Source organism: Trachurus trachurus (genome assembly GCF_905171665.1).
Source record: "Trachurus trachurus genome assembly, chromosome: 3".
Taxonomy (NCBI): Eukaryota; Metazoa; Chordata; class Actinopteri; order Carangiformes; family Carangidae; genus Trachurus; species Trachurus trachurus.
The window spans coordinates 35,193,372-35,207,061 of record NC_139893.1 but is presented as its reverse complement, the minus strand read 5'-3'; the positions used below and the strand labels follow the sequence as shown (position 1 = coordinate 35,207,061).

General features: G+C 42.1%; 1 protein-coding gene across 2 annotated transcripts; it reads left to right on the top strand.

Annotated features, from left to right (window-relative positions):
• Positions 1-383: 383 nt before the first annotated feature.
• arl14ep (ADP-ribosylation factor-like 14 effector protein) lies at positions 384-8,082 on the top strand. 2 transcript variants are annotated; one of them, XM_083969380.1, is made up of 5 exons: positions 384-560; positions 5,213-5,408; positions 5,508-5,636; positions 6,964-7,004; positions 7,633-8,082. In XM_083969380.1, exons 1-5 carry the CDS (start codon positions 490-492, stop codon positions 7,859-7,861), a joined length of 666 nt encoding a protein of 221 aa, XP_083825506.1. In that variant the 5' UTR covers positions 384-489; the 3' UTR covers positions 7,862-8,082. The 2 variants fall into 2 exon arrangements, with proteins under 2 accessions (XP_083825506.1, XP_083825505.1); XM_083969379.1 differs by having other exon boundaries at positions 7,630-8,082.
• Positions 8,083-13,690: the final 5,608 nt, after the last annotated feature.

Here is a 13,690-nt window from a genome sequence, read left to right as displayed (position 1 = left end):
AACACTGGTGAGACTCCAGTACTGGCCCCAATGTGTGTCAGCTCAGCTGTGGTGATTTATTTAGGATGAGCTCAATATAAACTGTTGTACCACATTTTGACAATGGACCCTCTACCAGAAATCATCACAGTATTACACTAAGTGTTAAACTGCTATGGTACTTCAGTGGTGTAAATTACATTATTTTTTTCAAATGACCAGAAACCACGTGTAATGTTGTAAACCATCAGGGGTTTGTGAAAGCTGTTCATTCACACAGCCCTTTTCATTGAAAAGTAAAACCTCCTGTGCTGCGGGGCCGCCGCTGGGGGGCAGACCAGTCTAGGGGGCAGACACTCGGGGTAAAACAGGAAGTTGAGGCGGATACAGATTTTAGCAACACCGAAGAAGAAGGCGATAGAAAACAATCACAAACCAGTGGTTTTACCCGGCGAGATTCTGCATCTGTTTTCTGTCATTTAAGTTACACACGACTTCTACAGAGACACCATGCCTGTGATCTGTGCGGCTATCGCCTGCAACAACAAATTCGTGAAAGGGTCGGAGATACGATTTTACAGGTGAGTTTTCAACAACGGAGCTGATTTGGTTTGGATGTTAGCTTTAACGTCAAGTGAAAGCGGAGCACAAAAGATACATTTACCACTTATCTTTTAAATAACCTTCATGGATAATTATGTCCGTGTCAGCGTACCAGTGTCAGGTTTTACTTTTGAGATAAAGTCCTATTGACCTAAATGCACGGGTCTTGCTACAAGCTAACCCACCGCTTCAGAGCTAGCGGTAACATCATCATCTCCCTGTGAAACCACACCACGACCTCATGTGGCAGCTGCTCTGGCATCAGTCTGGATCTGTGCTGAATTATCCAGTTACCGATGGAGACTGTGTCCCATGGACCGAGACCCATGATGCACTGAAGCATAGGAGAGATAGAGAGAACATAATGCCTTTACCCAGGGAATATGAAACATTAAGACTTGAGAAAATGACAATATTACGTTGTTGTGACTAGATCAGTGACAATGACCTTTGTGATGAATTGGACAGGGCTCCAGACTGGCCCTAAATGGTGAAATGTGGAAGGGACAAAATATGCAATTTGTCATAACATGTGGCAGAACAATGTGTGATGATCATGATTCATGAATGAAAAGTAAATGTGAATATTTGCCTTGCAAGTTGATTTACGCCCCTAACTTTTCTGCTTGCACTCCCAACATTTTAAGTTAGGGGCCACTGTGCTACTCATAAAAAAAGAAAAAAAGTTAGTATGTTAGTATGAACGCAAGACCCGTGAAAACATCAATTGTTAATACATCAAAACTATGTGTTCTGGTCGATACCCCAGAGAGCTGTGTTCACTTGAATACTTCCTACATGAAAAATTATGATAAATTGCATCTTATAACATTATGTTTCTTATACGGAGAAAGCATGAAAAATAACAATTACAATAGAAATTTTACATTAAAAGCTCTCGCAAACAGGAAGAATAATAAGGTCCAAAAACAATAACAAAAAACTAAAAAATATAATACACATAAAAAATAAAAAAAAATTCAATGGAGATTGATTAAAAGTAGGGATGCACCGATCCAATATCCGATATTGACACACGAAAACGGAGCTTCATCCAAAACGACCTTTTTCTTGTTCGTTTTGAAGATAATTCTCCGTAAACACGACCAGAAATGTCTGCGTGGAACTGAAGTCAAAACGCTGCTGCTACAGTAGGCCTAGGCTATGCTTACATACTCCGGGCCTGCGTGGCGCTGTATCGCTGCGACACATAAACACCAAAAACAGAGAAAGAGACAGAAAGCTTCCCCGCTGTATTCAAACTCCAAACACCCACAAGTGGATTATGTTGACTGAGAGTTGTGTCGTGCAAATATGACGATTGATGATGATTTGACGGGCGCGATTCAGCCGCAGTGTCCGAGGGGCCGACAGTTAGTCAGCTGTTGATGTTACATTAGGTCGATAAAGTGTAACATCTACCAGGAGTTGTCTCAGGTTTTTTTTTTTTTTTGAGTTGTCTCAGGTTACAGGTCAGAGCTGTGGGGGAAATGACATCATAGGTCAGTGAGGTGTCTACAGGAAAACTCTGGGGCGGTGGGTTCAGCTTTTCTCACTCTGGGACCCGTTTCCAACGCCCGAAAACGCCGTTTCCGTCTGCACGAAACGCCGAAACATTTTATTTTTTAACTAATGTGGATCCGTATGGTCTGGGTGTGCTTTAAACAGCTAGATCGGGTTTTGGATAAGCCGAGGCCGATCCACGAGGCCGATCTACTCACGTCGACCCTTTGTTTGTGACGCTGCTACGTCACGTGACCGCAGCACGAGCGCCCGCAGCGCAGTATCGGAGGAGCAACACAACAGGACGGAGCAGCAACATGGAGAGATTCAAGTCAGCCGTCTGGAAGCATTTCAAGCTCAATACGCCAACAAGTCCGCTGGCTAGGTGCAGCTTCTGCAACAAGGACATTTCGAGGGGTGGTAATAACATCGCTAAATACAATACCACAAACTTAAACAGGCACCTCCAAAAGTGCCATGCTAAAGAGCTGAAAGCGGGACGCCATAAAATCAAGCAAGAAAACACACCGATGCCGAAGCCGCTAACTGTGGTGGAAACTATGCTGCAAAGACCGGACAAACTTCCCGCCGACAGCGTGAAAGCAACAAACATCACAGAGAAGGTTTTGGAGTTTATTGTTTTGGGTTCGCAGCCGTTCTCTGTTGTTGATAACGAAGCCTTCCGCCGCCTCATTGAATCCCTTGAGCCTAAGTACTGTTTACCTTCTCGGGACTATTTTTCCGAGATGGTTCTGCCTGAGCTGTACAGGAAAGTGTGCAAACGCATGTCAGAGGACTTGAAGGATGTAAAATGGATGAGCTTCACAACAGACATCTGGAGCTGCGACGTGTGTCCCATCACACTTTTAGGTTTGACCGTCCACTGGTTGGACACGAGTTGTTCACCTCAGAGCGCGATGCTGCAGGCCAAAAACTTCCGCGGACAACACACCGGCGACGCGATGTCGGCTGCGATAAGGGAAATGCTCGATCAGTGGCATATCCCGCTGAATAAAGTGCACGTTGTTTTGAGGGACAAGGTTAGCGACATGGGAAAAGCCATGAAAAACATGGGAGTGCGCAGCTTAGGTTGCTTTGCTCATACGCTGCAGCTCGTAGTCAACGAGGGGCTGTTATCACAACCCAGTGTGAGTGAGGTGGTTGCAGGCTGCAGACAGATCGTGGGGCATTTTAAACATTCTCCACTCGCATATGCACGGCTCCATGACATCCAGCTCCAGATAGAAATGCAACAGAAACGCCTGCAACAAGACGTGGAGACCAAGTGGATCAGCACATACTTGATGATAGAGAGTTTCCTGGAGCAGAGGGGGGCCCTGTGTGCCTACGAAGCTGATTATGACCTGCCCACTACGACACTGACGGACAGCCAGTGGGCCTTGCTGGAACAAACCATGGCCGTCCTAGCACCGTTTGAAGAGCTCACCAGGAAGATCAGCTCAACCACAGCCTCCACCGCTGATGTTATTCCGGCCGTCACCGTCCTCAAGCGCATCCTGGCGAAGGAAAGGGATCCTGGTGTTAAAGCAATGAAAACGACCCTGCTACAAGCTGTGAACATCCGCTTCAACACTGTGGAAGATGAACCCCTGTACGCCCTTGCCACCTTGCTGGATCCCAGATATAAAGACAGGTAAGATAGTAAACCTACATTACATTACATTATCTCTATCCATAACACTCAGTAGTGTGCAAATTTGAATGTGATAAGATGCCATTATGTACTGTGTATATATAAAGTTAGTGTAAATATATAAATTATATACATTAGATACTATTTTTATACATTAGTTATTATGAATGTATATTAGATTTCTTTTTTTGCTGTGTGCAAGTTAGTAATGGCCTATAATTTCACCCATGTTTTATATTTGTTTCAGATACTTCACAAGTGCAGGCTCCGCAAAGCACGCCAAAGACATACTGACTCGGGAACTTCAGGAAGATGAGTGGAGGAGCGGCAGAGCGAGAAGATGGGATGCTTCAGAGCCAGCAGAAAAGGCCCCCCGGTTGGAAGCTGCACCACCACCTCCAAGCAAGAGCAGCTTCATGGACGAATTTGATCAGATTCTGGAGGAGTGCGAGGAACTTGGTCCGGCCAGCAGTTCGCGCACTTCCGTCCAAGTGCATGAGTTTTTTACTGAGAGAACAATCGCTGCCTCAGACAGCCCGTACCAGTACTGGGCGGTCAACAGGCATCGGTTTCCCGACCTCGCCGCCACTGCCGTAAAGTACCTCTGTGCCCCTTGCGCTAGCGTAGACAGTGAGGGACTGTTCAGCACAGCCTCCAACGCTGTGGATGAGAAGAGAAACAGACTTACACCAGAGAGAGCAGAAATGCTTGTTTTCATGAGAAAGAACCTGCCGTTGCTGCTGAAGTGAGTATTTCAAGCAGGTTGCTAGTGGTGTGAGCAGAAAATGTTCTTTTAAGTTAGTTACAATTGTGATAAGCTCCTTTTTTTTGTTCTCATTTGCTTCATTTTATGTTTGGATCTGTTTGAAATAAATGTTTACATGGAATTGTAAGTGTTACTGCTGTTTATTTTTTGTATTTTTGACCAAGTTCATTTAGCCAATTGTTTGTTCAGTTTCCACTGCTATGTTTTATATTGGATTTTGAATATCTGTCAAACCAAATGTTAACATAGAAGTGTTATTTCTTTTTACTGCTAATGCACAATTTGTCATTTGTGTATTTGTTAAGTGCATTGTTGATAAGCAGAACAAGATGGATGGATAATTTGTTTGATCTTTTTTTTTTAATAAAGTTAGGAAAGCAATGTTCATGTCAAGCCTGATGCCTTCACTCTCTTCCACATGGCCATGTATACAGTTCCTTCATTCAACAGTAGTATCAGTTCGGTATTGGTCGATACGCTGAGCCCAGATATCGGGACTGAAAAAGCTGGATCGGTGCATCTTGAAATTACCCACAGGTTCCTCGTCTAATCTGTAGTGTTCGTTCCAGATCAGTTGTGTTAAAACAATGAATACATGTGCTTTAAACATGTGATAAATGATGGTTTTGCTCAGTCGTAACCGTCTGTCATACTGTTGGTTATTACTTACTTACTTGAAACTATCTCTTTCCTCTCCTGTTTATCAGGTTTCCACTTAGCAAACCTCAACTCGCCAGCAAATGGGTGCACAGCCTGGGGATGAAGAACTTCATCCCCACCGCCAACACCTGCCTGTGCTCGGAGCATTTCCGGACCGACTGCTTCAGGGACTACAACGGCAAACAGTTTCTGAGGGAGGATGCCGTGCCCACCATATTCACCCAGCCACAGGATACATCAAAGGTACCAGGCTCAAAACATTTCATAGATTCTTCCTCTGCTGCAATTAAATCGTTTTCAAAAACCAGTCTGTCTATTAACTGAAGTGTGAAACCTCCACAGATCGAACTGCGGAAAAGAGGAGTGATACCAAAGGAGACCAACGTCGCAAATCAGATGGGGACAGCAGCAGACAGAGACAGAGTGAGAGAGGCAGTCAATCTACGCCGAGAGAAGAGAGGAGGAATGAGGGTGAGCTTTCTGTGACTGTTCATTATGTATTCATCTCATTCATCAAGTACCACACCAGGTCATCAGCATTAAACACAGACACTTGTTTACTGTATAAAGTGCACAAAACACAAAGCACAACCCGATGTCATCATTTGAGGAAGTTTACTGTGAATTTGCTGTAAACTGGAACCTTTTACCTTAAATTTCTTATACTTAAAGGGATAGTTCAACATTTTGGCAAATTGGCCCATTGCCACAATCGCTATAGTTTTAGCAGTAGGTTCGTTACCTTTAATTGTCGGTGTAAGCTATTTTTAGAAGCGTTTTGGAGTTTTTGGATTGTGTATTTGATGAGTTTGATGAGGGAAACCAAGAAATCCCATTAGCCTCCGGAGCGTAGCTCTGAGCAGCCCGCTGCTCCGCCGTTCTAAAAATAGTTTACACCGACAATTAAAGGTAACAAACCTACTGCTATGACTATAGCGATTATGGCAATGGGCCAATTTGCCAAAATGTTGAACTATCCCTTTAAACAGTGAAAATCATTGTCAGACAATGAGTTTATTGAACTGTACCTACACAAATGTTATCATTAATATAATGATAGATAATTCAGCAATATTCATTTAATTATGATATACAGTTCTGCTTGAAAGTTTGTGAACTTTCAACAGGTTGGCTGTGATTGTGGCAATATAATTAAATCTTGTCATCTGACCAGAGAATGGACATGGAGCATTTTTCGCTTGATTGTTGATAGATGTACATTAATCCCATTCCCAACTCTCTGGGATGATGTGTGCGTTGGCCTTTACCTGATTTTTTCTGTTTCTGGTGCTTCTTGGTGAAAGTTTTGATGGCAGTCCACTTCTGAAATGAGTTGTGGTGTAAATTATTTGTCTTACAGATCTTACAAAACTTTCTAGTCATGTATAAGTCTATTACCTACTTGACTTTACCAATGCAGCTGGGGTTCACTTACTTATGCACATACTCTGGTGGCTACTCACACAGTTCCCTCAAAACAAGGACATGGATGGATCAACATGTAAAAACTGGCGATGAAATTAGAAAATCATGGTACAAAAAACAAACAAACATAAAAATCTAAACTACTCAAGAGGTTCACAAACTTTCAAGCAGCACTGTTTGTCAGACAAAAACATAAAAGATCAGATTGCTATGATTACTACTTCATTTCAATGTTGTATCTGGTGAGGTCTAACTTATCTAAATTTATATGTAAGACATAAGACATCAGTGTTTTAAATGTAATTTTCTTACTCATGATTATATATAACAAATATTGTAAAGATAATTCACTGCTTATGTGTTTTTGTCTCAGGGTGGACGAGGCGGTCGTGGAGGAAAACAGCTGGCTGACAGGTGGGACACCGTGTGTGTGTGTGTGTTTCTTCTGTTCTCACAGCATCTTTGCTGAGCTTGATGACTCTGCACCTCTTTATCTCAGTGCAGTGAATGAGTGTCCTTTGAAACACTAAGTAGTCCATCCCTGATAAAACACATTGCCGTTTCATTTAGCCTGGAGTTGGCTTTGTGCGGGAACGGCGGAGTAATGTGGGCCTCGCTGGACTTGTGCAACAGTGCATCAGTTTTAAAGGATTAATAGTTTAATTACAGCACGGCCAATCACAGCACGCGGTGGGTGGAGGCTGGTGGCTCTCTGGTTTTTGGAAAGTAGCAGAAATATGAGATGTGACACTGTGTGCGCTCGCAGTGGGCAGGGTTTTCCCCCTATAGGCTCTGCGTTGGCTAATTCCACTATTCTAAATCTGAAACCAGAGTCGAACATTGTTTCATAATGAAGTGAAAGACTGAAGTGTCCCCAGGTTTTTGCCCTTCCTCACTGAATGCCTCATTATGTTAATTGTGACTGCCAGAGTGTGGTAGACGCAGATTACAGCGGGATGGTTTATATTCAGCCGTGGTCACTCTCTCTCTCAGAGTCAACGGCTCAAACACTGACATGGCTTTTGTCCTCTACACCCAGCAGGCAGAACATCGGAGCCAAGAGCAGAGTGTACGACAACAAAGGTCGACTGCTCTCCAACGGCAATGACATGTGTGACTGTTTGGACGTGGACTGCATGGGCTGCTTCTACCCCTGCCCCGAGTGCGGCTCACGCAAGTGTGGAGTGGAATGCCGCTGTGACAGGAAGTGGCTGTACGAGCAGGTGGAGGTGGAGGGTGGAGAGATCATCCGGAATAAGTATGCCATTTAGGCAGCGCTTCAAATGAACCAGGGGGGATTCTGGGAAGAAAGGTTTTGTCCGTCAGTCCAGCTCCCAGTCAGGCTGCTGCTGGACCGTTCAAAACAACAGTTCTGTTTAAAGGAAAGTTCCACTACAACGACTCACAACAGGATTTGCAAAGATACTGCCCGTGGTAGAAAACTATGCAGAGCAAAGAAAAGATGAATGCTGGATGTGCATTTTTTATTTAAAATGTTTATGTTCGCCAGCTTGTGTTAATAAAGCATTTTTTTTCAAATACCTGATGTCTGCACTCTTGATTTCCTGTATCATCTACAGACGTACAAATAAACCAATCTCATCTGATCTGTTTTCATGTTCAGCAGTTTCAAGTGAAGCTCCAACACTTCGCCTCCTCCCAGTTTTTATTTAACTCAACTTGTTAAAGGGATAGTTCACCCTAGAATGATATTTCGCTCATTATCTACTCACCCTCATGTTGACTAAGGGCTGGAAGAATTATCAGAGTCCACCGTCCCTTCTCTTAGTTACAGGGGGTCTCGGCGTAGCAGTGAATTTCAATGCAACGGTTGCAAAGGGACACCGGAGCTCTTCGTAAAAAAACACACACAAAAAAACATCCAAATACCTCCATGATGCTCGTATGTAATGTCCGTCTTGTGCTGAAGCCCCAAATTGCGTAATTGTCCCGAAAAAAATTAAATAAGTCTATATTTTAAGCTTGTTTGTAGCGGGAGCTTCTCGTCTTCTTCTTCTTCTCCTCTTCCTGGTCCGTCCAAATATCGCGTGATTTGCGCCGGCGTCATTGCGGTTACTGCGAATCACGCGATATTTGGACGGACCAGGAAGAGGAGAAGAAGAAGAAGACGAGAAGCTTCCACTACAAACAAGCTTAAAATATAGACTTATTTAATTTTTTTCGGGACAATTACGCAATTTGGGGCTTCAGCACAAGACGGACATTACATACGAGCATCATGGAGGTATTTGGATGTTTTTTTGTGTGTGTTTTTTTACGAAGAGCTCTGGTGTCCCTTTGCAACCGTTGCATTGAAATTCACTGCTACGCCGAGACCCCCTGTAACTAAGAGAAGGGACGGTGGACTCTGATAATTCTTCCAGCCCTTAGTCAACATGAGGGTGAGTAGATAATGAGCGAAATATCATTCTAGGGTGAACTATCCCTTTAACATGTTTATTGTTGAAGTCTGTTTCTTTGTATAGCTTATTATCAAGTCACTGACACACATTTTATTGTGATCTTTGTAATGTTGAAGCCTTAGAGCCGACTCCATAGTCTACACTCAAACATCTTGGTTGTTCAGGATCAGGGTTGTACAGAAACATAGAGAACATGCAAACTCCACCCAGCAAGACCCCAGGCCCAGAAATTGAACCTAGAACCTACTTCCTGAGAGGCAACAGCGCTAACCACTTAACCACCATGCCATCCTACCTAAATTAAGGTGAGTTTGTGTGGTTTATTATAATGTTAAAATCACATGATTCACATATTATTGCAAACTGTTGGTTGGCATTAAGTATTTTCATGTCCCCAGCCTGTTGTGTGTTGTTCAGTTACACATTAGTGTCCTTACATGTGTTTTCTTCTGTTGCAGTGTGTTGAGCTCTCAGGGCCACCGTACTTTTAACAAGTGAGGCCATTAATTTTTAAAGATCTGAATAAATGTTTTATCTCCATCAGATGGTTGTTTTCTGATTATTGCTCACTCCAAGTTTAGAGATGTATTTGCCACACAGACATTTCGGGTCTAGACATTTTAATAGTCATATTACATATACACACTGTAAGTGACCTATATTATATGTGTATTGAAACAGTTAACATGCCACGCATAGGTGGTAACAGGAATAAGATCCTGCTTCAGAGAGAGACATATTGGATTCATCATTAGATACACAGATTCCTAAAGGTTTAAACAAAGACATTTTATTCACAAGTTTCTTATGAGTTGTTCATACTCCATTACATTTGTTTATCAATGTCTATCATTGTTATCAGCAATTTCATGATTTTTCCATTGTGTTTCATGTGACTCTGACATTCATGACTTTTATTGTGGTGATGGACAAGCTGCGTCAGTCTTGATTTATTTTTGAGTGCTGTGTATTGTTTGCCAGATCACACTGAGGGAGGGCTAGACCTGAAACGTCTGTGTGGCAAATAAATCTCTAAACTTGGAGCGCTGTTTCTGACATTTTTTAAACTTTATAACACATTAGAAATTCAGCAGCCAGTTTTTGTTTTTGTTCATGTGAGTTGAGCGTGTTGTCTCCCATTTATAATGTTTTCAGATGATCACAGAGTGGAGCCACTAGGGGCCCCTCTGGTCACTTGGCCCTTCACAGTGAAGTGCCAGCGGCAGCAGGTGAGCAGCATGACACAGCAGTTCACCGTGCTGGCTAGAGAAAGAGTTGCAGATCTGCCCTGACAGTAAGTGATGTCTCATTTATACACATCCTGCCGTCCTTGGCCTCAGCTCTAGGTCAAGTGTCATGCACTCCTGCGTTGCTTTGTCTCCATATCTTCTGCTTGTTTCCAGGGAACAGTGAAGAATTACAGCAGTGTGTATTTATTGTTTTTGAATGGCGTGGAAGTTGCTTGCACAAACCTGGTGTGCAGTCAGCTTTCTATATTAATCTGCGAAACCTGCTGTTTTGATAAACGACGGGGAACCGCTCTGTTGTATTTTCTGTTGTTTTTTTCATTTCCATTGCGGCTGTCTTCAGAATGCATTTTGGCTCATTTTTAAAGGGGTGAATCTCATTAATATTTATGAAACCAAGTCAATGGGTGCAGAGAGCAAACCATCCATCACAGCAGCTGAGAAACTATATTTAAGCTGAAGTTAAAATATTTCCCCAGTGACAAAATGAATGCTCCAGTTCCACACCACTCTCTCATGCTGACCGTCAGGAATATTGATCACTCACTGTTACTGTTAACTAGATGGTAAAAGTATCAGGACGTCCTGCCGGGGACGGGAGAGTGAGCCGGTCCAGACTGGAACATCTCGACTATTGGACTGACTCCCACTTTGATGTACAGTGGCATGCAAAAGTTTGGGCACCCCTGGTCAAAATTTCTGTTAATGTGAACAGTTAAGCAAGTGGAAGATGAAATGATCTCCATAAAGTTACAGATGACACATTCCCTTTACATTTTAAACAATATATATATATCAACTTTTTTTGGGGGGGTTAACACTTTATTTGATGCCTATAACGCATTATAACCATACTTATAATGAATTATAATGCAGTTTTAGCACTGTACAACTATAGTTATAAACATTCATAAATGATCATAATGCTTTATAACAATAATCAACACACTATAAAGCATTTTATCATGACTTATAAGGTCAGGTATTATAATACGTTATAATTGTTAGTAACTCACTGACAATGTCTACATCGATAATGCATTATGGATTGAGTCAATTTATAACACATTATAACTATGTTTATAATGCATTATCGATGTGGGCATTATCAGCGAGTTACTAACAATTATAATGTATAAGTCATGATAAAATGCTATAGTGTGTTATGATTATTGTTATAAAGCATCATGATCATTTGAGTGTTTATAACTATAGTTATACAGTGCTATAACTGCATTATAACTCATTATATGTATGGTTATAATGCGTTATAGAGATAGGCATCAAATAAAGTGTTACCATACCATACTCAAACACTGGTTTGAGTCCCGCATCGGGCGGCCCTTTGCTGCATGTCATTCCCCCTCTCCCTGCCTCCCCATTTCCTGTCTCTCTCAAGTGAATAAAAAAAAAAGGCAAAAAAGCAGAAAAAATATACAAAAAAGAAAAAGACCAGCAGCAAAGGTTTGGCTACACTGCATAGTAGTTAGTAGCTAGTAGTCTTTTGTCTGCTGTCAGATTTTTGTTTAATCTACCTTTCATTCACACATTAAATACAAGAGGCCAGATGTGGAAGCTTCAAACTACTTCAGGAACATAACTTCCAGCCAAATGAAAAGACTTTTCTCCTGGATATACATATTCATGTGGCCACGCAGAGCCCTCAGTGCTTTTAGCAGCAGTTAGTGGAGAATCCATCATAACCTGACACAAAGGCTTCCACTTCATGACCGTGTCTATTTCCCCCTCTCCAGCAGAGGAGGCAGCGCGACAGACTCGTCTATAAACTTGATAAAATGTCTATCTAAATATTGGCTGCAGCAGTCATTAGAGAGGAGAGAGCACGAACCTCCAGGGAGCAGCTGGATAAAAACAAGCTGCTATTAAAGGACACCAGTGACCTGAGCAGACTGAAATCTGTCAGCAGATATCCAGCCTGCAGTGTTTGGCATTGAGCTGAGAGTGTGTGTGTGTGTTTGTGTGGAGCTGAGTAGAGTTAAAGGCTGAAGCAAAATCTATGAACATGAGTGAAAAGGTCTGAGCTCCTTCAGGATGTTGACAGAGAAGACAAAGTAATGAGGCCATCACAGCTCTCTCTCTCTCTCTGAGGCTGGAACATGAAGCCAACACCGAACGACCAAAACCTGCAGAGCCCACAAAGACTGAAATACAGTACAGACATCATTACTTCATTGAGATCTTGCTTCTGTGCTACAAACAATCCTGTAATCTGCCCACATCCCACATCACACATCCTATTTCTCTTCCATTGATCACTCTGTTTCATTATGTTCTCTCATTCATCATTTCATTGACTGTTGCACCTGCTGGGACTCTGTGGCTTTGACCCTTGCACCACTGGCTGAAACGTTGACATTAAAGATGAATTTCCTCAGTAAAGATCAGATTACGACCTGAATGAACTGAATCACTGCAGCGATTTCCAAGTGATCACATTGATGTATCACTATCTTCTGACTGGGACAGAACACAGAGGCAGTTTTACTCCCTATGAGGAGCAGGTTAGCACTGGAGAAGATTAAGGATTTTACTAGGAATAAAAAATGAGAATATGTTTTTTTTTTCATTTGTATATATTTTTCTTAGGTTATGTATACATTTTTACTCAAATTGTTTCTTTTTTTTTTCTTTTTATCTGCTTGCTGCTGTAACACAGTCATTTCCCAGTCCGGGATCAATAAAGTACATCTTCATCTACAATCTTAATATATCTCTTTTGGCAGCTTTGAGTTTGTGTGTCTTGTGAATTCCCAAACTTTCTTAAAGGTTTAATACTAATTTAATGCAGTACCCATTTATGAAACAAAAAAACATGCAATGTAGCAAAAAGAGGCACAGCTAAACCATCATAACATGCACATACTACAAGACCTGTGTGTTCTTACTGTTCTTTTAATTTCCTCTCCTTATTGTAGCTTTAACATTCAATTTCACAAGCAATTAGATAGGAATTCATATTTCATAATTTGGAGCCACTTTTTTTTTCATGTCACTGTGAAACACGGTCCAGCCCTGCTCCCTCCTAACAGGGTTGTAACTGTTGAGCCTCGGAGCAAACATTAAATAGTAAAGTAAATCACAGCGCAATGGTTTTCTCAATCACAGTTATTCACCACACTAACGCAGATTTATGCTGTTAACCTGAGTTAGATGCTGACCAAAGTGAAGGAGGTCTTCTCAGTGTAGTAGGCATCTAATTAACAGCTTGTCATGATAATGAGTTAGTCCTCATGTCATGAGCGGGGGCCTCTGGTTTGTCCACACCACTCAGATGCTGCACCTGCTTACAGCTAAAAACAAACCCGGTCCAGACTGAATCAGCAGCAGTGACAGTCTCCAGTGGACTTAGGGGCAGGGAGCTGATTTATTCATCCTCTTATTCTCCTCTGAAAAGCCAGTGTCCAATAGC